Source organism: Gobius niger (genome assembly GCF_951799975.1).
Source record: "Gobius niger genome assembly, chromosome: 2".
Classification (NCBI taxonomy): domain Eukaryota; kingdom Metazoa; phylum Chordata; class Actinopteri; order Gobiiformes; family Gobiidae; genus Gobius; species Gobius niger.
Window position 1 is genome coordinate 2,163,255 of NC_136853.1, and position 21,038 is coordinate 2,184,292.

A 21,038-nucleotide genomic window follows, 5' to 3' on the forward strand; every position below is an offset into this window, starting at 1 on the left:
AGTTTTTCTGTGTTGGACGATTCTTTATGTGAAAATGGCAGCGGCTGAAACAGCCCCAGTGACTTCCATTATACATGTTTTTCTTTGCTCTTCCAGAGCCGTTTGAAACTTCACTTTTTACAAAGTCAGCGTTTCATTTGGAAGAAAAGGAGTGAATTTGAACATTTTGACAGAGTTTCATCAGATTGAACCTCATTCCCAGTGTCGGCACATGAACAAAATCACTGTATTTTCTCCTGTTGAATATAATGGAAATGAGGCATTTCCAATGGATTTACCCTGAAAACTGAAACTTTTAAATCTCACTGAAACAAGGCATAAAATCACTCAATCTGTGATGAGTTTTTTGTGCTAAAATCTGAATGATCAGCTGAAAGTGACCTCGACACACAAAGAAACGTGGACAAAGACCTGCCGTCTGGATTTATTCTCCTGTTTCCTCAGGTTTATAAACCTGGGCCTCGTTTTCTGCTTCAAAACTAACCACTGACTGTGACTAAACATTATTGTCGATAAATCACTCGTTCATTTTAAAAAATATTCATATATTTTATAGAAAACACAAAGACAAACAAATCCTGTGTTTCCCCTGGGCCACAGCTTCAGTATGAGCTGACTGAAGATACAGCATCTGTTACAATGTTAGAAAAGTGGAAAAGTCTAAAATGCAGTGAAAATGTGAAGTTCAGCTCCTTTTCTTCCAAATGAAACGCTGACATCACAGATATGAGACTTTTTCCTGTATTACAGTGAGATTTAAAATGTGAAGTTTGATGTGAGAAAAGTCCAGGTTCTGCCATGGCTCCCTTATATCCTCATGGGAAAATAACAGGATTTCATTGATCTGGACGACAGGAACAAGGTCCAAACTGAAGAAATACAGTCAAAATGTCAAACCCGACTCTTGTTCTTCCAAATGAAATGCTGACATTATAAATATATGACTTTTATACAGAGACAGGAGAGCAAAGAAAAGTGGAAGTTCTGAATGTGTTTCTAATTGAAGTCAATGGGAACAAGAACATTTAGACATAAAGAATCGTCACTAAAGAAAAAACACTAAAGCTTCAAATCAATATGAGTCACAACTTTGACTCATCCAAGGCTCTAAAGACCACAGCCCAGCTCCAGTGTTCATCACTCAGAACATAGTCATGTTTTTACTTTTCCATTATATGTTTGGTCGTTTTGAAAAGACATCGAGCAGATCAAGAGATTTATGCAAAAAAAGTATAAAAACTGTGAGTGTGTATAAATGTTGTGGCTGTTTTTAGGCGTGTACATGTTTGTACAGGAGGGGCTGAATGTAAGAAAATGAAAGGGTTAAAAAAGAATCAAACCAAACTCAGCAGAACAAACAGTGCAGGACAAACATGGACTCCCCACAGCAAAGCTCAGGTCTAAAGAAACTCTGGTCTGGAAGAACCTCCCGCAGGTGCACACTGCCATTGTGTCCATGAGCTCCACACTTCAGCCGCCTTGTCTCAGTGTGAAGGTGGTGTGAGTGAATGGTGCTACATAAAGGAGAGACTTCCTGCAGAGCGGCTCAGACTGTGACCTCATCTTCATACACAGAGGCGCGGCTGGTCGGGGGGCGGAGCCTGTGTTCAGGATCTCCTCAGATCCAGAACCAGTCCTGGGCCGGGGTCTGTGAGGGGGCCTTGGGCCGTCGCGGTGCAGAGGTGCTGTGCAGGGAGCTGGGCTGTGGGGCTCCTCTCCTCCAGGGGGCGCTCTCTCCTCTGAACCAGACGTTCCACTGTGAGGGCCACGAGTCTAAGCTGATGGACTGTCCCCGGACCAGGACCGGCCCAGAGACCTGCCCCACTCTCAACCTCACCTGTGCAGGTAAGGGGCGGGGCCAGGGGCGGGGCCTGTAGAGGGGCGGGGCTCACCTGTGTTTGTGTCCAGAGCGGCTGAGGCTGGTGGGAGGGGCCAGTCGCTGTGAGGGGACGGTGGAGGCGGAGCTCGGAGGAGAGTGGAGACCAGTGGTGACCTCTGACCTCTGGGACCTGGAGGCGGCGGCCGCCGTGTGTCGAGGCCTGGACTGTGGGTCACCTCTTTCTGCAGGAGAGAGAGACGGGTTTAACGAGAGTGAAGTGTGGTGGGTCGAGACTGACTGTGTGAAGGACAGATCTGCTGTGAGAGACTGTCTCGATGATGGTTACTCACCTGTTTCCCGCCTCCACGTGGTTTGTTCAGGTTGGTTTGAATCCAGAGTCTCTTCTTCTCACAGTCTCTGCTCAGAGTCAGTTCACTGAATGTGGCGACGCCCCCTAGAGGAGAACACAGATAATCCTCTGCTCCCATTGGCCGGGGCGGGGAGTACTCACTTACTTTTACTTGAGTACTTTTATTTAACCTCTTACCCCCCGCTTTAACCCAGCACATGTTCACCAGCTCGGCTTTACCCAAATCTAAAGCTTCAGGACTGGAGATCACAGCCTATAGGCCAGAGCAACGCCTCATTTGAAAGCTAAGAACTAACTGATCTTTATCTTTTCTTTTTCGCTGAGTCGTCGTCACTTTTCTAAAGTTCTTTTTCATCTGATTTTTGTGGCTGTTTTGTCGCTGTTGAAGCTTTAGATTTGGGTAAAGCCAAAGTGGGGAAGCTGTGCTGGGTTGAGGCGGGGCTTAAGTAGTGAATCACGCAGTACTTTTACTTGTACAGTAGTTATTGTGTATCTGATCTTCTTCTCTCTGACCAGTGTTTATGGATTATTGTTTTTCCCTCAAACTGAAACATAAATCCTGGTCTCCCTGACGCTCTGAGCGTCTCCCCCTTTGTCTCCTCAGATCTGCTGAAGGTCCCGGAGGTGTCTGTGTCTGAGGGGGTGTGGGCTCCGCGGGCAGAGGGCGAGCTCTGGGGGCCGTGGGCACAGGAGGGTGAGTGGGCGTCGCCGGGAGAGGGCGGGGCCTGGGTGCAGATGGGGGCACATTTCCGGGTCAAATGCTCCGTGGAGCCGCAGTACCCGGGAGGCTCCTTCCAGCTGCTCTCTCCCACTCTCAACCTCACCCTGCCGGCCGTCAATCACTCCGCCCACTTCCTGTTTACTGACGTGAGCCCCGCCCACAAAGGGAACTACACCTGTGTTTACCTCCTGCAGGTGTTCGACCACAACTTCACCTCCAACAGCTCCCTCTACATCCACCCAGGAGGTAAGGGGTACGGGGCGCCGTCTGGGACACAATTCAGAGCAAAACCACACAGGAGTTCAGCATCAAACACAGCTCTTCTCCTCACACGTCCCTTTAATGTGGACGTGGGAGTCACTCCTGCTGAGCCCCCTCTGGGTGGAAACAAAGCCCACAGTTATATTGGTCCATGTGAGAGCTCTGGGGTCATTTCTCCTTCTGGGGATCAAATATTCCTCCACAGAGTCAGAGGAAAATGTCCGTTCTCGCTCACGGACACATCAGTTCACTGTCACAGGACGATCGAGAGCTGTTTGATTTTGTATCTATCGCTTCCACCTGTCAGGAATCATCATTGGGGAAACAGCTCCCCCTGGTGGCCGCGCATCATTAGCCAAACTGTTCTGTTTATTCCAGCGTGTGTTTCTTCTGAACTATAGTTGAATATATTTGAAATGTGAGGAGAAAGACGTGTGTCTGACCAGGCGAGTGTGTCATGGCCCTTTGACGCTTTAGACTTTTTAAACTTCGTCAGCGTTTGGGCCGAATTAATGATTCTCAGGCTCTAAAAACGCACTTTAACCTGAGCAATAGTTCAATAAAACTCAAAGCTGCTCAGGGACATTTGACTTGAGTGAAAGTATTGAAAGACCCCGCAAACACAAGGAAGAATTGACTTTTTTACTTCCAGGCCTTTACAGAAAGTAAAAGGTTGAGTTTTTAAGAGAGTGAGGACATGTTTGTGAAGTGAGGACATTTTGGGTGGTCCTAACTTCTTTGAAGGACTGTTTGAGGGTCAAGATGTGGTTTTAGGGTCAGGGTTAGAATTGGGTTTAGATTAGGGCTCAGGTTAAAGGCTTAGGGCTCAGGGTTAAAGGCTTAGGGCTCAGGTTAAAGGCTTAGGGCTCAGGTTAAAGGCTTAGGGCTAAGGGTTAAAGGCTTAGGGCTCAGGTTAAAGGCTTAGGGCTCAGGGTAAAGGCTTAGGGCTCAGGTTAAAGGCTTAGGGCTCAGGTTAAAGGCTTAGGGCTAAGGGTTAAAGGCTTAGGGCTCAGGTTAAAGGCTTAGGGCTCAGGGTAAAAGGCTTAGGGCTCAGGGTAAAAGGCTTAGGGCTCAGGTTAAAGGCTTAGGGCTCAGGTTAAAGGCTTAGGGCTCAGGTTAAAGGCTTAGGGCTCAGGTTAAAGGCTTAGGGTTCAGGGTTAAAGGCTTAGGGCTCAGGTTAAAGACTTAGGGCTCAGGGTTAAAGGCTTAGGGCTCAGGTAAAAGGCTTTGGGCTCAGGTTAAAGGCTTAAGGCTCAGGGTTAAAGGCTTAGGGCTTCGTCCCGCCTTAGTGACGTGTGTCCCGTGTGTTCCAGTGTCTGAGCTCCAGACCTTGGTGCGAGCGCTGGTCCTTCTCCTGCTGATGCCGCTGAACTTCATCCCGTACTTCTTCTACCACCGGGTACGAGCGCTTCCTGAACCGGTGCTTCCTTGTTACCGTGGTTACACACTGCAGCGCGAGTTAGTGATTGTTTTGTGCGGTGTCGTTTCAGGCCACCAGGGGGCGCGAGAGAGCACAGAGAGCCAGGAGACGCAGAGCCCGCCCTGAAGAAGAAGAACGCACTGACGTCGCCTTTGACCAGATGTGATCCTGATACTTCTCCTGTTAGAGGTCGACCCATAAATCAACAAACATTTGGGTTCAAAGAAGCACCAATTATAAAGGAATGTTTGAATAAATCAGACCTGTGCCCCTATTAAAGCGCCCCCTACTGTCACGTTCAAAACAGACACATTTTTACAGTTCTGAAGCTTCGTACGCAGGATTATAGACCAGACGTTTGGAAACATCTGCCATAAATATGCTTGAATAATATGTGCGTATCTTAGAAAAAGCCGCCGGTCGCCCTTTAGACTGCCCCATGTGGTTTTCCTGTAACCGCTGGTATTTAACCAGAACCATCGCAAATCATCAACAACCCCCATGTTTTCAGCTGGGATCATTTGGGTCAAAGCCTCGTTAGAAATCTCTTCATATAAAAGATTATAAAAGCATCATAGTGACGTTTGTGCTGTTTGTGGGCTTGGACACACGTCTTATAACATATTACGGAAAAATAAAAACACAAATATATATTGTTACATTATATTAGGATGATTTATTCATGTGTCTGAAGTAAATGTAGGAATTCTCCTGATCCCACGGCTCCCCGGAGCGGCAGAAGGACCAGGGAGGCTTCGTTTGAAAGTTTCCAACACAAAAGAGCGCGAGTCTCGACCACCTTCTGTGCCGACGTTATGGAACAGAAGTCTGGGAGTTTCAAAGATTAAAGCGCAATGCAGCCCCCGCTCCAGCAGGTGGCGCCTTAGATCATTATTATCATTATTATCTACCCGCTGTTTAAAGGACGCAGGTTCTTGAGTCGTCGTCTGGACTCTGCAGTTGAAGTGTTGCACGTTTGGGGGGGGGGCTGTACTCGCACCTAAAGCAAAACAAACTGCAGAGTACAGATGAAGACTCAACAGCCTTCGTCTAGAGGACAACTCCTGCACGACTGAGAGCTCACACAGACAGGGTTATATCGTTTTATTATTGTGTTTTACTGCGATTGTTCTGAGACGAGGATTTATGGAAACAAATCAAACGGAAGTGAAGAGACGACGGACCATAAATATTGTAAATAACTTTAGACGTTTTATTGAGCTTTAGTGTCTTTTGTTTCCACGACTGTTGCATCTGTTCAGAGACAGATTAAAGTCGTCATTATGTTCATCCCCATTCAGTTTGATCACTTTAATGGTTTTCATTTTGTGTCACAGAGTGAGGGGCCGGTCGTCACAGAGTGTGAGGCCGGTCGTCACAGAGTGAGGCCGGTCGTCACAGAGTGTGAGGCCGGTCGTCACAGAGTGAGGGGCCGGTCGTCACAGAGTGTGGGGCCGGTCGTCACAGAGTGTGAGGCCGGTCGTCACAGAGTGTGAGGCCGGTCGTCACAGAGTGTGAGGCCGGTCGTCACAGAGTGTGAGGCCGGTCGTCACAGAGTGTGGGGCCGGTCGTCACAGAGTGAGGGGCCGGTCGTCACAGAGTGTGAGGCCGGTCGTCACAGAGTGTGAGGCCGGTCGTCACAGAGTGAGGGGCCGGTCGTCACAGAGTGAGGGGTCGGTCGTCACAGAGTGAGGGGTCGGTCGTCACAGAGTGAGGGGCCGGTCGTCACAGAGTGTCGGGCCGGTCGTCACAGAGTGTCGGGCCGGTCGTCACAGAGTGAGGGGCCGGTCGTCACAGAGTGAGGGGCCGGTCGTCACAGAGTGAGGCCGGTCGTCACAGAGTGAGGGGCCGGTCGTCACAGAGTGAGGGGTCGGTCGTCACAGAGTGAGGGGCCGGTCGTCACAGAGTGAGGGGCCGGTCGTCACAGAGTGTGAGGCCGGTCGTCACAGAGTGAGGGGCCGGTCGTCACAGAGTGAGGGGCCGGTCGTCACAGAGTGAGGGGCCGGTCGTCACAGAGTGTGGGGCCGGTCGTCACAGAGTGTGGGGCCGGTCGTCACAGAGTGTGGGGCCGGTCGTCACAGAGTGAGGGGCCGGTCGTCACAGAGTGAAAAGGGTCAAAGGTCAGGAACTTGGTTTTTAACACTTTTTTATTTTTTCTGTAAAGTTGAGTTTTCACATTTTCTCCCATTGACTCCCATTATAAACTCACTTTTTCATGGCTCGGCCGTCACACTTTAAAGTCAGATTGTTGTGGTTGTTTGTGTTTCTTCTGATCAGAGGAAACATTTGTGATTTTTATTTTTCAAACTGAATTTCGAGCATTTACCCTGAAAGTACATTTCCAATGCATTTCTATGGGAGAAACCTGACATCACAGTGAGGCTGTTTCTGTGCAGTTATGAGGCTCATGGGGGAGGGGCTTATACAGGGGGGGGAGGGGTGTTGGAGTGAGTTGGGGGTGTTGGAGTGAGTTGGGGGTGGTTGTCCATGGTGGGGGTGGTTGTCCATGGTGGGGGTAGTTGTCCATGGTGGGGGTAGTTGTCCATGGTGGGGGTAGTTGTCCATGGTGGGGGTGGTCGTCCATGGTGGGGGTGGTCGTCCATGGTGGGGGTGGATGTCCATGGTGGGGGTGGTCGTCCATGGTGGGGGTGGTTGTCCATTGTGGGGGTGGTCGTCCATGGTGGGGGTGGTCGTCCATGGTGGGGGTGGTCGTCCATGGTGGGGGTGGTTGTCCATGGTGGGGGTGGTTGTCCATGGTGGGGGTGGTCGTCCATGGTGGGGGTGGTCGTCCATTGTGGGGGTGGTCGTCCATGGTGGGGGTGGTCGTCCATGGTGGGGGTGGTCGTCCATGGTGGGGGTGGTTGTCCATGGTGGGGGTGGTTGTCCATGGTGGGGGTGGTCGTCCATGGTGGGGGTGGTCGTCCATGGTGGGGGTGGTCGTCCATGGTGGGGGTGGTCGTCCATGGTGGGGGTGGTTGTCGGGTGTTTTTGTCACAAACATGGCTGTAATTAAGCAGCTCTTTATAAAACACCTAAACACAGATTATAAAAACACCCCAAAAAGTGAGTTTATAATGGGAGTCAATGGGGGAAAACGTGAAAACTCAACTTTACATAAAAACTAAAAAACGACTAAATCAAAGTAGTTCCTGACCTTTGACCAAAGAGTGTTTTAAAGTTTTAAATCCTAATTCTGCCCAAACTCACTTTTATATGAGAAATTAGCCACTTTGTGTTTTTGAAATTGTCTTTAAAATATTTGAATATTATGTATAGTTTTGTAAAGAACTGAAGTGGATTTACATAATTATGTGAAAAATATTACTCAACAATATTTTTCCGGCAGTTGAAAAAGCGTCAGTAACTTTTCCGGTTGATACAGAAACAAATAAAGCAGAAGTGAAGAAACCAGACGGATAAATATTGTAAATAACTTTATTGACTTTTCTGATCGTTTGTTTTCAGCGACTGCATCAGGTCAGATCAGGGGGGCCCAAACTGTTAGTCTCCGAGGCCACAGTGTGGCCCGCGGGCCAAACACGGCCACGTCAAGCCAACTTCCATCCAGTCCCTTTAACTCTGGCAAAAGCCTGGTTTTAGTGGAACAGAATCAACAGCCTGTATCTACAGCAGCGACAGTGACTTGACCTCATTCACTAACCTCAAAGAAAAAGCCACATTAGATCATTATCAACATTATTTTATAAGTCATGTTTGATGTCGATGCTACGCTAACGCTCTGTGATAAACACCAAGACGCCACAAAGGAGTGAAACAGCGCCCCCAATATGACGCTGGTGGCCAAACAGTGTACTGCACCCACATTTACCATTGACAATGAATGGGAGAGAGTTGGTCTTAAGCAGATGAGGCTCAAAAGGAGGTCACTCTCTGGACAATGGAATTGTTCTGGCCACATTTGTCCCGCGGGCCACACTTTGGGAACCCCTGGTCTAGACTCAGATGCAGTGGTCATGATGTGAATGGAGTTTTACGGCTTTAAGAGTTTGACTTTTGTGTGTTACTGATGTTGAAGTATTTTCTGCTGTGAAACGTTTGTTTCTTTTGTGACAGATTGAAACGTGCATTAGGGGAGAGAGAGCGGGGCTGGTCGTCACACTTGTTTAGACTCCAGTCTAATTCTCATCCACAAAACGTCCCACAAGAGTCGCACAGACGGAACAACAAGTCTCTTCCTTTGATACGACGAAAAACCGAAACTTTCTCTAATTATTCAGAAACTGCTTTAACAAACGCTCAGTTATGAAAATAGTTTCTACTAAATAAAGATACAAAGACATGGAGACAAAGAGCAAAGAGGTTCAACAGCCCATAAATACATGACTAATGGAGAACATGATGCTTCATGTTAGCATCGTGCTAATGCTAACGATAGAGTTAGCTAGTTTTTGTCTTCTGACTTAGTTTGTACGAGATAAATGAGTTTATTTCTCATGATGAAAACATGAGTAAAAAACTATGTTTCCCCCTCGGTGAGGCCACGCCCCCTTCTATGACGCCATGGCATCTGTATCTATTGACGACGTACAAAGACACGCCTCTAAACATCCATATTTGGGCATGACAAGAGTCTGTACTGAGTTCATCAAGTACATGAGTGCTTTATAAGTACTTTATAAGTACTTTATAAGTACTTTATAAGTACTTTATAAGTACTTTGTAAGTACTTTGTAAGTACTTTATGAGTTCACGAGTCATTTTGATTTCTTATTGAGTAACATCATTTTAAATAAAAAAAAACTCTTCCTTAAAAAAATATTTCCACAGAATAAACGTCAGTAACAAGACTTTGATGAAACATGAAAATGAATCAAAGTTGAATTATTTAAACTCTGTTAAACCAGGACTTAAAACGATTAGTTATTGAAATAATAATTATAGTTTTTTTGTGGCGACATCAGTATTTGAAGCCGTTTTATTGACGACCAGCCCCGTCTGAACTGATCAAAAACAGCAGAAATGAGAGATTTTGTAAATAACCAAAGTTTTTTGAAACGGTGTCATTTATTTCCTGATGTTAATCCTCAGTTAATACTTTTATTCTTGTATCTTTCACTGATGACGTATTTCCTGCTGATTCTGCTTCTTTTATAATATTTGACTTTTATGAGTTGATTCATGTATTAGACAAAAAAAACAATAAAAGTGAAGAAAACCTCTTCATCCCAGAGTGACGTGTCGTCTCTGCTCCTCTTCATCCCAGTCGCTCAGATCAGAGCCAACCAATCAGAGCCAGGACCGTTCTCTTTGTCCAACAAGCTCAAGATCACATGACTCTCCTTTGAGCCAATCAGCACGAGGCTGGCTGTGTCTCCACCACACGAGACACCATGAAGGGCCCGAGTAGAACATCTGTGAACATCTGCAGCAGCTCCTCTTCACTGGTTACAATCCCACACTCACCAAACACTGACCTGTTCCTCCTGCTCTGAGGACTGGACTAAAGTCTGAGAGAGTGAATGTCCACCCTCGTCTCTAAGCCCACACTCACCACACAGGCCCTCACTATATGTGTCTGAATGTCCACCCTCGTCCCCCACACTCACCACACAGACCCTCACTATATGTGTCTGAATGTCCACCCTCGTCCTTAAGCCCACACTCACCACACAGGCCCTCACTATATGTGTCTGAATGTCCACCCTCGTCCTTAAGCCCACACTCACCACACAGGCCCTCACTATATGTGACTTTCTTCAGAGTGAGACTTTAGGTCAGACATGAGTGACAGTAACATGAGGCTAAATACAGTGAGCTCTTTGTTTGCAGTAAAAAGGCTGAGGCCTCATTGCTCTTCAGTCACAGACTGAGAAGTGAAGAAGGAAGTCATGGAGCTTCTGCTTTAGACAGAACTTCAGACTTCTGCTGCAGGTAAGAGTCATGTCATATTCTGAAACTCAAATATGTAGTAAAAACATAATATATGGAACATTATTATTACAATGACAAAAAGAAAAATATTGCTCAATATTGAGCAATATTTTCTCAATATTGAGAGAAGGCCAGCGCTTCGTGCTCGTTTTTCTGTGGGGGAGTCTATACGATTACAAGAGGCCCTTCCCCAGCCCTGATGGCGCTCGGGCCTTCCTCAGCTTTTGCTTTTGAGCAAAATGTATGCTCAAATAAATAAATAAATAAATAAATAAATAAAATATTTCAAAAAATCATGTATCTAATAAAAAAAAATGTTTTTTTGTTTAAAGAAAGAAAGAAAGAAAGAAAGAAAGAATAATATTCTCACAGGAAAACAGTGTTTCCGCTCACGCCGGCGCCATAAACTATATATTTGTGGAAAGTGCTCGCGCATTCCTACCTCATGGTCGAGGTCCTGTCGCCCATTGACTTTTATGGGCTCTGTACAATTACAATGTTGATTTTTGCATTATATCTGTATGTGCACGAGACGTGCACGACAAGAAGAAGAGTGCATTAGTGAGTGTTTGAGAGAAGGCCAGCGCTTCGTGCTCGTTTTTCTGTGGGGGAGTCTATACGATTACAAGAGGCCCTTCCCCAGCCCTGATGGTGCTCGGGCCTTCCCCAGCCCTGATGGCGCTCGGGCCTTCCCCAGCCCTGATGGCGCTCGGGCCTTCCTCAGCCCTGATGGCGCTCGGGCCTTCCTCAGCCCTGATGGCGCTCGGGCCTTCCCCAGCCCTGATGGTGCTCGGGCCTTCCTCAGCCCTGATGGCGCTCGGGCCTTCCCCAGCCCTGATGGTGCTCGGGCCTTCCCCAGCCCTGATGGCGCTCGGGCCTTCCTCAGCCCTGATGGTGCTCGGGCCTTCCCCAGCCCTGATGGCGCTCGGGCCTTCCTCAGCCCTGATGGAGCTCGGGCCTAATAAACAGGAGATCACCACAGAACAGTTCCTCACACATCAGCATTGGTTCTGGTTCCTTTAGAAACACGAGCCTCATCAGTGTCGGAGTGTCCTTTTAAAAGAAGCTCATCGTTGGGGCTTCCTTTAGAAGGACAAGGCCATTGGTGCTGGCAGCGCCCCCGAAAAGCCTGGCCCCCTTTATGACAGCTGGAATTCACACAATGGCTTCTTTACTCAATGCACATTGTTTGAACCATAATCAGATTTTGGAGTAATGACAACAGATTCACAACCTTAATTAATCCCATATCGGTTTGTAGATCTAAAAGACAGACTGATTCCCGTTTTAACGCCTACATTTTCCCAGATTCTTCCATCTTACAAAGCAGGGAGGGGGCACCGGCCCCCCCTTTGCTTTTCCAGACTCTCCAAGGAACTGACGCGCGTAACAACAAAGCAATACTGCAGCAGATCGCGCACGTGCTTTTAAACACACAGTTAACGCGGCAACATGTTCATTCCACAGTAGATATTTGGACACTAATATTTATCCTCACGACCTTCACAATACAGCTGTTGCAGCTGTTTAAGGCACACACGACCATAGAGTTGTCTCGTTTTGCAGAGGTTTTATTTTATGGTCAGAACTTGTTCCCCTTGAGGCTTCCTCTGAGGACCCGCAAACTCATGGATCCTGCAAATATTTGAAGAAAGTGTGAAACTAAACACAGGTTCTTCAGTATCAGTGGTGTGTTCTGACCGGCACAAGAAAATGGGAGCACATCACTCCCATTCTGTCCTCTTTACATTGGCTACCAGTTCCCTTTCGCATCAAGTTTAAACTTCTGCTGATTGTTTTTAAATGCCTAAATTCGCTGGCACCTCAGTATCTGTCAGAACTGCTGCAGCTCTACTGTCCTTCCAGAGCTCTGAGGTCTGCAGACCAGCTTCTTTTGTCTGTTCCTAAATCCAAGCGTGTGTCCAGAGGTGACCGAGCCTTCTCAGTGGCGGCCCCTAAACTTTGGAACAGCCTTCCTCTACATGTGCGCTCGGCTCAGTCTGTAGAGGAGTTTAAAACTAAATTAAAAACTCATCTTTTTGCTTTGGCCTTCGGTTCCATGTAGACCAGATACAGTTTGTGCCTTTATATATTACCTGTGTTTAACTTTTATTGTGTTTATTGTACATATTGTTACTGTTCTTGTACAGCACTTTGGTCGACAATGGTTGTTTTTAAATGTGCTTTATAAATAAAATTGACATTGACATTGTTCAGAATGGAGCTAAAACACTACAAAAAGTCAATATCAAGCATTGGCTTAAATGACTTGAATTGAGGAAATGTTTCTTGTTTTGAGCGGTTTTCACTCATTTAGACACTTTTCCTGATCGGACCAAGTTTACTTTGCTTGTTTGAGGACATGTCAGACCAGTTCTAGGGTAAATCTCGCTTGAAATAAGAAAGTAAAACTGCCAATGAGATAAGACCAATTTTCTTTCCCCATTGGCAAAGAAAATGACCTGAAATGAGGACGAAATGTATCGAAACGAGTCAGAAACATCTCAGAACAAGTGAAATAATCCAGGACAAAAGCCCAACAACTTCTTAACTCGTCAAAACAACTAAAATGTGGATTATTTTGCTCAAATTGAGATGTTTATACTGATCTAGTTAAATACTTTTTGCAGTGACTCTCAAAGTCAAACTGTTCACTGAAAAACATCATTAAACTAGAAATGCAATGGCTGTGCCATTGCGATTGACTGCGGAATTGCGGGAAGCGAATGCAGAAATTGCATAAACTGTTCAAATTGCATAAATTGCTTGATTTGCATAAACTGGTAAAATGCATAAAATGTCATGTTGCATAAACAGAATAAACTGCATAAAGTGGTAAAATGCATGAATGGGTTAATTTGCATAAATTATGTAAATTGCATAAACGCTTTAAAATTCATAAATCCTAAACGGCATAAACTCTTAAGTTGCATAAACGGTTTAAAATGCATAAAGTGGTTACTTTGCATAAATTGTTAATATTCCATAAACTTTTATATTCCATAAACTGGTCAAACTGTTGAAATGGCCTCAGTGCTTGATTGGCAGAAGCTGCACAAATGGCTGAAAGTCCTGGAGTCTCCCCATTGGCTGGATTCCCCCATACACACCAATGCAAAAATTTCAAACTCCCGTATAAAAAAACTGGAAAACTGCAGAAGGACAATTTTTTCTCAAAACCCACAAGTTGCAGAAGCTGAACATGCACAGTGCAGAAATTGCATAAAATGCAGAAAAAAGTGCAGAAAAGCATGGATTTGCGGCAGCCCCATTATAAGTCAATGGGAAAAATCTCCGACATTTTGGCCGATTGCGGAAAAACCGTAAGTTGCAGAAGTCCCAAAAGTAATAGCACCCTTCTCCTCAACATGCGGAACATTTTGATGCATAACTTGCATAAATTGCACAAAGCATGAAGGTGCTGAAAGCTCTAGAAAATCGGGAAAAAGATGGAAGAGGAATAATAATAAAGAACATGAAAACCAATAATTGACTGTGGAAGAATTCCGCAGTCAATCAATAATGAAATTCTACTCAGTTTCACATGAACATTGACCCCCTGCCAAGTGCTCATGTGCCCCCAGGTCCTGGACCTCTGGTTGGGAAACACTGTTATATGAACTGCACTGTATAAACCAGACTGAGAAGGAAATGACAGTTTTAAATTCATCTTTATTTCAAATCACAATAACATTGAGTGTGACATGATTTATGCTGTTTTAAGTATATTCCATATTTCCCCAACACTGTGTCTGATCTCAGATGATTCACTGATTAAACCCAGGCTTTTGTTGAGCCTTTTTATAGCTGGCAATAACAGAGGAAACGATCTCCCTCGTTGCCTTCGTTGATGTTTTTATCGATGACCTGGATTCCACCACTTGTATATATCGGGATGGATTCCTTGTCGAAGAACAGGGTCATGTTTGTCACAGGTTCGCCCTCGCGGCGCTCGTACCAAAGATAGACTTCAGTCCCGTCTTTTCCGGTGTTCAGGTTCACATCAACGAGCGTGTAGCCCTCCCTCTTGTACTCATCACGCTCCTCTTGGTTGGTGGAGATCTTCAGGTCAGTGATGGACTTGCTGGGATCAGTGGTCAGACGATACCAGAGGAAGTTGGTCCCTCTGAGGCCTCCGGATGTGGTGTTAGTGGGTTTATCAATCCGGATGAAGCCCTGGTTGAAAAGATCTGCGTCTTGATTTTCATCAATGGAACTGGTGGCTTTGACATCTTGGATGTAGGTCATCTTCTCTCTCCGTACCCACAGTTTAACAGACTTATCGAATATGTGAAGGCGATTGCAGTAAACTCTCTGTAAGTTCATGTTGCTCAGCTTAACCTCGTCTTTAGGGTTTAGTGATAAGTCAACACCTACTATGGGTACGTCATAAGGAGTGGTGCCACATTTGGACCAGAGCACAACATCTCCTTCAGAAGTTACCAATGTGTGACCTTCTGTGTAACCTGCTTTTTTCAGACCCTTTACCATCTCATCATTATAACTGATCTGAACCTTTGTCATGGGGGGCTCGTCCTCCTGCTCGTTGTATTTGTGTCAGACGTTTACAACACTTCCCAGCTCGTCTTGCTTTGCCTCTTGTTTAATGAAGCCTTTTGCCTTCAGCTGTTGTTCTTCAGCCTGGTTTGTGGACAGACTGAAGCCGGTGATGTATCGGGACATGTTTGCACAGCTGAGGGAAAGAGACAAATACAATGGAATCGTGAGACACAGGAAGTTTGTATTCAAGCAAGAAAAAGGGTTTAAAAGACGCCGTCATATAGGCAGTGGTTACTTACAGGTGGTGTCACAGAAACGTGGAGTTTCAGCTGAGCGGAGTCTGCTGTGGAGCGGAGTCTGCTGTGGAGCGGAGTCTGCTGTGGAGTCTACTGTGGAGTCTGCTGTGGAGTCTGCTGTGGAGCGGAGTCTGCTGTGGAGTCTGCTGTGGAGCGGAGTCTGCTGTGGGGCGGAGTCTGCTGTGGAGCGGAGTCTGCTGTGGAGCGGAGTCTGCTGTGGAGCGGAGTCTGCTGTGGAGCGGAGTCTGCTGTGGAGTCTGCTGTGGAGCGGAGTCTGCTGTGGGGCGGAGTCTGCTGTGGAGTCTGCTGTGGAGTGGAGTCTGCTGTGGAGCGGAATCTGCTGTGGGGCGGAGTCTGCTGTGGAGCGGAGTCTGCTGTGGAGCGGAGTCTGCTGTGGAGCGGAGTCTGCTGTGGAGCGGAGTCTGCTGTGGAGCGGAGTCTGCTGTGGAGCGGAGTCTGCTGTGGGGCGGAGTCTGCTGTGGGGCGGAGTCTGCTGTGGAGCGGAGTCTGCTGTGGAGCGGAGTCTGCTGTGGAGCGGAGTCTGCTGTGGAGCGGAGTCTGCTGTGGAGCGGAGTCTGCTGTGGAGCGGAGTCTGCTGTGCTTCCCTTTCGCCTCCTGGGTTTATATCTGCATCAGAGCTCGGTTGGGGAGTGACCTTGTGGGCGGAGCCTTTGTTCTTGTGAATTCAGTCAGAGTCCACAGGGCGGATGACTGTCCAAATAAAGTATTGCATATATGTATTTCATCATAGGAATGTGTAAAATACACAAATCCCTGCTCAAAGTACATTTCCAAGAGTGTAATATTTGAGGTTATAATGTTAGTGAATGACGTCATTATCTTAGTCAAAATCCACAAATATCTGTAAGAGCGGCCAAGTGCTCGCTGGATCACCGCAGTACAATAGTAAATGCTAAACACAAATAACAAATCAGGTGCTCCTCAAGCTCGTGGGGCCAGGCAGCCTTAACAGCGTAAGAGGACGGGCTGAGGCCTCAGGTGCCTCAGCCCGTCCTCTTTCGGCAATAATAACTGTAATAACCTGAGCATCTGACTCTGTGTGGAACATAACAAGTATACCCTAAAAACTATAACTGATCTATAAAAGAGGCTGCTCTGACATCAATATTTACTTAAAGGCCTCTGTTTGTGTTGGTAAATAACGACGTCATGGGTGGCACAGGGGTTAGAGCTCGTGTTTCATCTCTTTACTCACTTTATTCCATGATTGAGCTAAAAAAGACAAATATCTGTGTTTGTGCCGTGCCTGTGTCCAGTTGTTTCCCTGTAGAATGATTCTTCCTTTATGAACATGGTGCTGTCTGAAACAGCTCCGTTCACCTGTTGGTCTGTGGCAGATACGGGACTGGCAGCAGCTGCAGGAGGGGCCATGTTGTGACCCCAGGTATGGCGTCCTCCAGGCGTCTGGACATGACCAGGAGGTGGCGCTAGTTTGACTAAAGGAGCGGCACCTTTGTGATCTCCCACAGTCAGGCCTTTGTACTGTACAAATTGATGAAAAAGTGGCAAAAATGTCACAAGAAAGTGACAAAAAATGGAAGAAAAAATGACCAAAAATGACAAAAAAATGACAAAAAAGTGACGAAAAATTGATGAAAAAGTAGCAAAAATGTCACAAGAAATTGACGAAAAAATTACAACAATCTGATAAAAAATTGACAAAAAAATGAACAAGTGACAAAGAAATGACCAAAAAGTGACGAAAAATTGATGAAAAAGTGGCAAAAATGTCACAAGAAATTGACCAGGAAGTCCAGCAGAGGAGCCTGGCTCTGCTTCTTAATCTGATGCAGCGACACGGCGTTCAGGACCGGCTCGATCATCCCCGAGTCCCGGGACAAGACCAGGATCTGGTACGGCTTGATCCAGAGCGGGACTCGCTCCTGCTGCCACACGGCCTGAAACCAGAGACCGGGTCAGAACCAGGACAGAAACAGGACTAAACCAGGACAGAAACAGGACTAAACCAGGACTAAACACAGTCGCGCAGCCCTGTTGCTACAGATGCCCCGCCCCGTTGCCACAGTCGCCCCGCCCCGTTGCCACAGTCACGCCGCCCCGTTGCCACAGTTGCCCCGCCCCGTTGCCACAGCTGCCCCGCCCCGTTGCCGTAGTGACCGCACACAGCTCACCCTCAGCACCTGCAGCACCTGCGACGCCAGCAGCTCCTGCCGGAGGTCGTCTCCACACTTCACGATGACCGACAGGAGCCTCCAGGTGGGGAGGTGACCGTACGGAGACGCCTCGCGGATCCTCCTGCAGAGAGCAGAGGGTCAGACACGCCCTCTCCCCCCCCGCTGTCCCCCCCCTCACCGTCCCGCTGCCCCCACCCTCCCCGTCCCGCTCTTACCGAACCTTCTCGTCCCACGGCTCCTTCAGCGCCACCGCAGACGGATCCTCAGGGTCTTTACGGAACGAGGACGGAGTCTGAGCGAGCTGCTCCGACAGACGCCTCCTGCAGGGGGAGGGGGGGGAGAGAGCGGGGGAGAGAGGGGGAGAGAGAGGAGGAGGGGAGGATTATTGCAGTAGTATTGCAGTAGAAATGCAGTAGTATTGCTGTACACTGCGTTCCAAATTATTCTGCAAATTGTATTTTTGTGTCAAAAAGGTTAAAAAATATATATATATAAATAATGAAACTCATGGATGGTGTCGTGTCTCAGTCTGGGATGATTAGTTTTCAGGTTAAGTCCAGTTAAGGGAAAACTACTGAAAAAGGGTGTTCCACTTTATTAAACAGATCATTTTCAAGCAATATGGGAAAGAAAAAGGAACTCTCTGCTGATGAAAATCTTGAAATAGTTGAATGCCTTGGTCTAGGTTTGAAAACCTTCGATATTTCATGAAAGATTAAGCGTAATCATCAAACTGATAAGATGTGTGGATGATTCAGACACACTCGGGTTTGTGCAGATAAAGGCACAATATGGACGGTTTCTGCCAGACTAACACATCAGATGAATAGAACAGCAGCTACAAAGCAGCAGACAGATATTTGAAGCTGCTGGTGTCTCTGGAGTCTCTGAACATGAAGGTGTCGGACCCTCCAGAGGCTGCAGTTGTGCATAAACCTTCTATCCGGCCTCCCCTAAACTGTTCATTGAAGCTGAAGCAGAAATGGCTGCAGTGGCTCAGAAATACATGAGACTCATTTTCACACAGTCTTGTTCACTGATGAGGCCGTGTAACCCTGGATGGTCAAATCAATGGAGGAGTGGATGGAGGTGAATGTCCCAACAAGGCTGTGACGTCAGTAAGGAGGGGGCGGAGTCATGGGGAGAGAGCTGGTCGGCCCCATTAGGCCCTTTTACAGAGTCCGACTGGTTATTGGCCAAGACCTTTGTGAGAAGTGCCGACTTCCATGACCACAAGCTCAATGTGCACCTGCTGCGCACTCACCTGCTGGCGGAGGTCTTCGGTGTGGCTTTACTGAGGAACATCCCCAGAGTGCACCCTCTTTACAAGGTACAGTACGCACTAAAGACGGGCTCATTCACCAGTCGCTCCCCAAAAGTCACTGATGCGTTTCTTAGTCACGCAGCCTTCTGTCATTCACATGTCACATTTGGAGCCCATGTGGGGCACACAAATAGCCATTTTACAGCGTCCATGCTCTATTTAGCACCTGTCTTTGTTTTTGCAAATGTATTATTACGCCCGAGCAACGGACACGTAGCGTCCCACGAGGGTCTAATTAAAATCAATAACAGAGACAGAAAACGCAAGAATTCACGTAGCAAACGTGAACCGATACGCAAGTAACATGGATCAGAAAGTAGTGCTCCACAAGCTCTAATTTTGGGTGGGGTCCGCGAGAGAAAATAATAAAATATGGCTCAGTGGCGCCCCCTAAAACAGGCAGTTTACATTGAGTCAATGAGAGCCCGGTCGCAAAAAATGTCATCGTACAAAAGTGACACTGCCCTGGCCACATCAGGACATGCAAAAAATATATTATGGCCCTGTCAAAAACGCTATAGGAAGTCGGCCATCTTGGCTCGAACCTGGAACCTTCAAAATCGTACCTATTAAACTTCTGACGCCTGATCTCCGAGTTTTCAATCGAAAGCCTAAAATTTTGGCCAAAACGTCCCAGACACATCTGGCTTTAAAAATCATCATTTACATTTATGAAATATATTTGTGCGTGGTCATGACAAGCCCGCAAGTCAGAGGCCATTTTCGACAAAAATCAAAGCCTCATATCTTTCACAGACTTTGTTGGATTGGAACGGACACAATCCGGCGCGCCTGCACATCCCCAAGCTGGACATAATGTTGCGCAAACGCAGCCACTACCACCAAAAATGCTTTTAAAGTGGCTTGTAAGTGGCTTGTAAGTGGCTTGTAAGTGGCTTGTAAGTGGCTTGTAAGTGGCCCACCCATCCACTGTTAAAATAGCCTATGGTTCCAACCTCATCAAAAACGGGGAAAACACTGTTTCAAAATGGGCAGAGCTAAAGAGTGGGGGGCAGTATGGAAAAATGTAGGCAAAACTGGGGAAAATGTCGAATACAGCTCCAGCCCTGCAGCACCCACGGGATCGGTGCAGCCAATAGAAGTACGCGGAAAAGCATTCCATGGAATTTGGCATCTCTGGCCAGATGCTGTTTTGCCTAGCGGATTCTCCCGGGTATTGCGGCAATAAAGCTCAAACCCAAGCTGGACGAAGTCCCCAGTTTAGTTTAGTTTAGTTTATTTGAACAACAGATGCATACAAGTATAGTATACATACAACATACAGAATTTTTCACAACATAAGAGGTATTAGTGCTGCTCAAATGGAGTAGGAAGAAGTTAGTTAAAACTCATCAGGCCCTACCCCTCCTTTCAGACTTACACAACTTAAACTACTGCTCACGGCACAATCATTTTTTAATGTATATTTAGGCTTTAACCATGAGATCTATGCGGCAATTCCAGTCTGAGGAATTGCCTTAGTAGTGAAATAAATCAACAAACGGCTCTTCTTAGCAAATCCCGAACACTGAAGTAATTAGTTCATAACATTCTTGTGTTGCTCTTGCATAAGGCTGAAGGTGCACATTCTGGACATCACATAATAAATCGGGATGCATTACACACAACAACAAGACAATTCACAGTTCAGGAACAGATGATTAATTTACAAGAGTTATGCAGACTTTTCCAGTATTTGCTTTCTGCACATTATTTCAAATTGTACTAAAGTTGCATTTTTAAATCCTCTTCTAATGAGTTCCAGAGGTCGACTCCACTTCATGTAACAGACAGACTTTTTTGTGTTGTGCGGGAATATTTTTTCTTAAGATTCATTTTCCTTCTTAGGTTATAACCCCCATCACGGTCTGAAAACATGATTTTAAATGTTTGCAGGGAGTACTGTTGAACTGTTTTTGGCTTTGAAAACAACTAGGGCAGTTTTTAATTGCACCAATTCTGTGAATTTGAGAATCTGCGACTGTAGAAATAGTGGGTTGGTGTGCTCCCTATATCCGACTTTGTGGATAATTCGTAAGGCCTTCTTTTGTAATTTATATAGAACGTCTGCATTGCTTTTATACGTGTTCCCCCAGATTTCCGCGCAGTAGGTCAGGTAAGGTAGTATAAGAGAACTGTACATGATATGTAATGACTGCTTATCAAAGAAATGTCTCGCTCTGCCCATTAAAGACACGTTTTTTGCCATTTTGGCTCTGATCTTAGCGACATGGGTTTTCGCAGAGCTTTTCGTCAACATTATTAATTGTCCCTTGTTT

The 21,038-nt window shown here is 46.5% G+C and overlaps 3 protein-coding genes across 3 annotated transcripts in view; 1 reads left to right on the forward strand and 2 right to left on the reverse strand.

Annotated features, from left to right (window-relative positions):
* LOC306983125 (uncharacterized protein) overlaps positions 1–21,038 on the reverse strand; it is a 269,919-nt gene that overhangs the window by 199,221 nt on the left and 49,660 nt on the right. The window lies entirely within an intron of this gene.
* LOC306959889 (polyunsaturated fatty acid lipoxygenase ALOX15B-like) overlaps positions 1–21,038 on the forward strand; it is a gene marked incomplete at both ends in the record, with an annotated part of 59,030 nt that overhangs the window by 32,060 nt on the left and 5,932 nt on the right. The window contains one exon of the mRNA XM_079552141.1: positions 18,614–18,765. Within this exon, the coding sequence (XP_079408267.1) occupies positions 18,614–18,765 (152 nt within the window). The remainder of the gene's footprint in view (positions 1–18,613; positions 18,766–21,038) is intronic.
* Positions 15,041–18,598, reverse strand: LOC306959891 (phosphatidylinositol 4-kinase beta-like; the record flags this gene model as incomplete). The annotated part of the gene is made up of 5 exons (XM_079552143.1): positions 15,041–15,176; positions 17,035–17,198; positions 17,433–17,556; positions 17,651–17,755; positions 18,594–18,598. 5 exons carry the CDS (start codon positions 18,596–18,598, stop codon positions 15,041–15,043), a joined length of 534 nt encoding a protein of 177 aa, XP_079408269.1.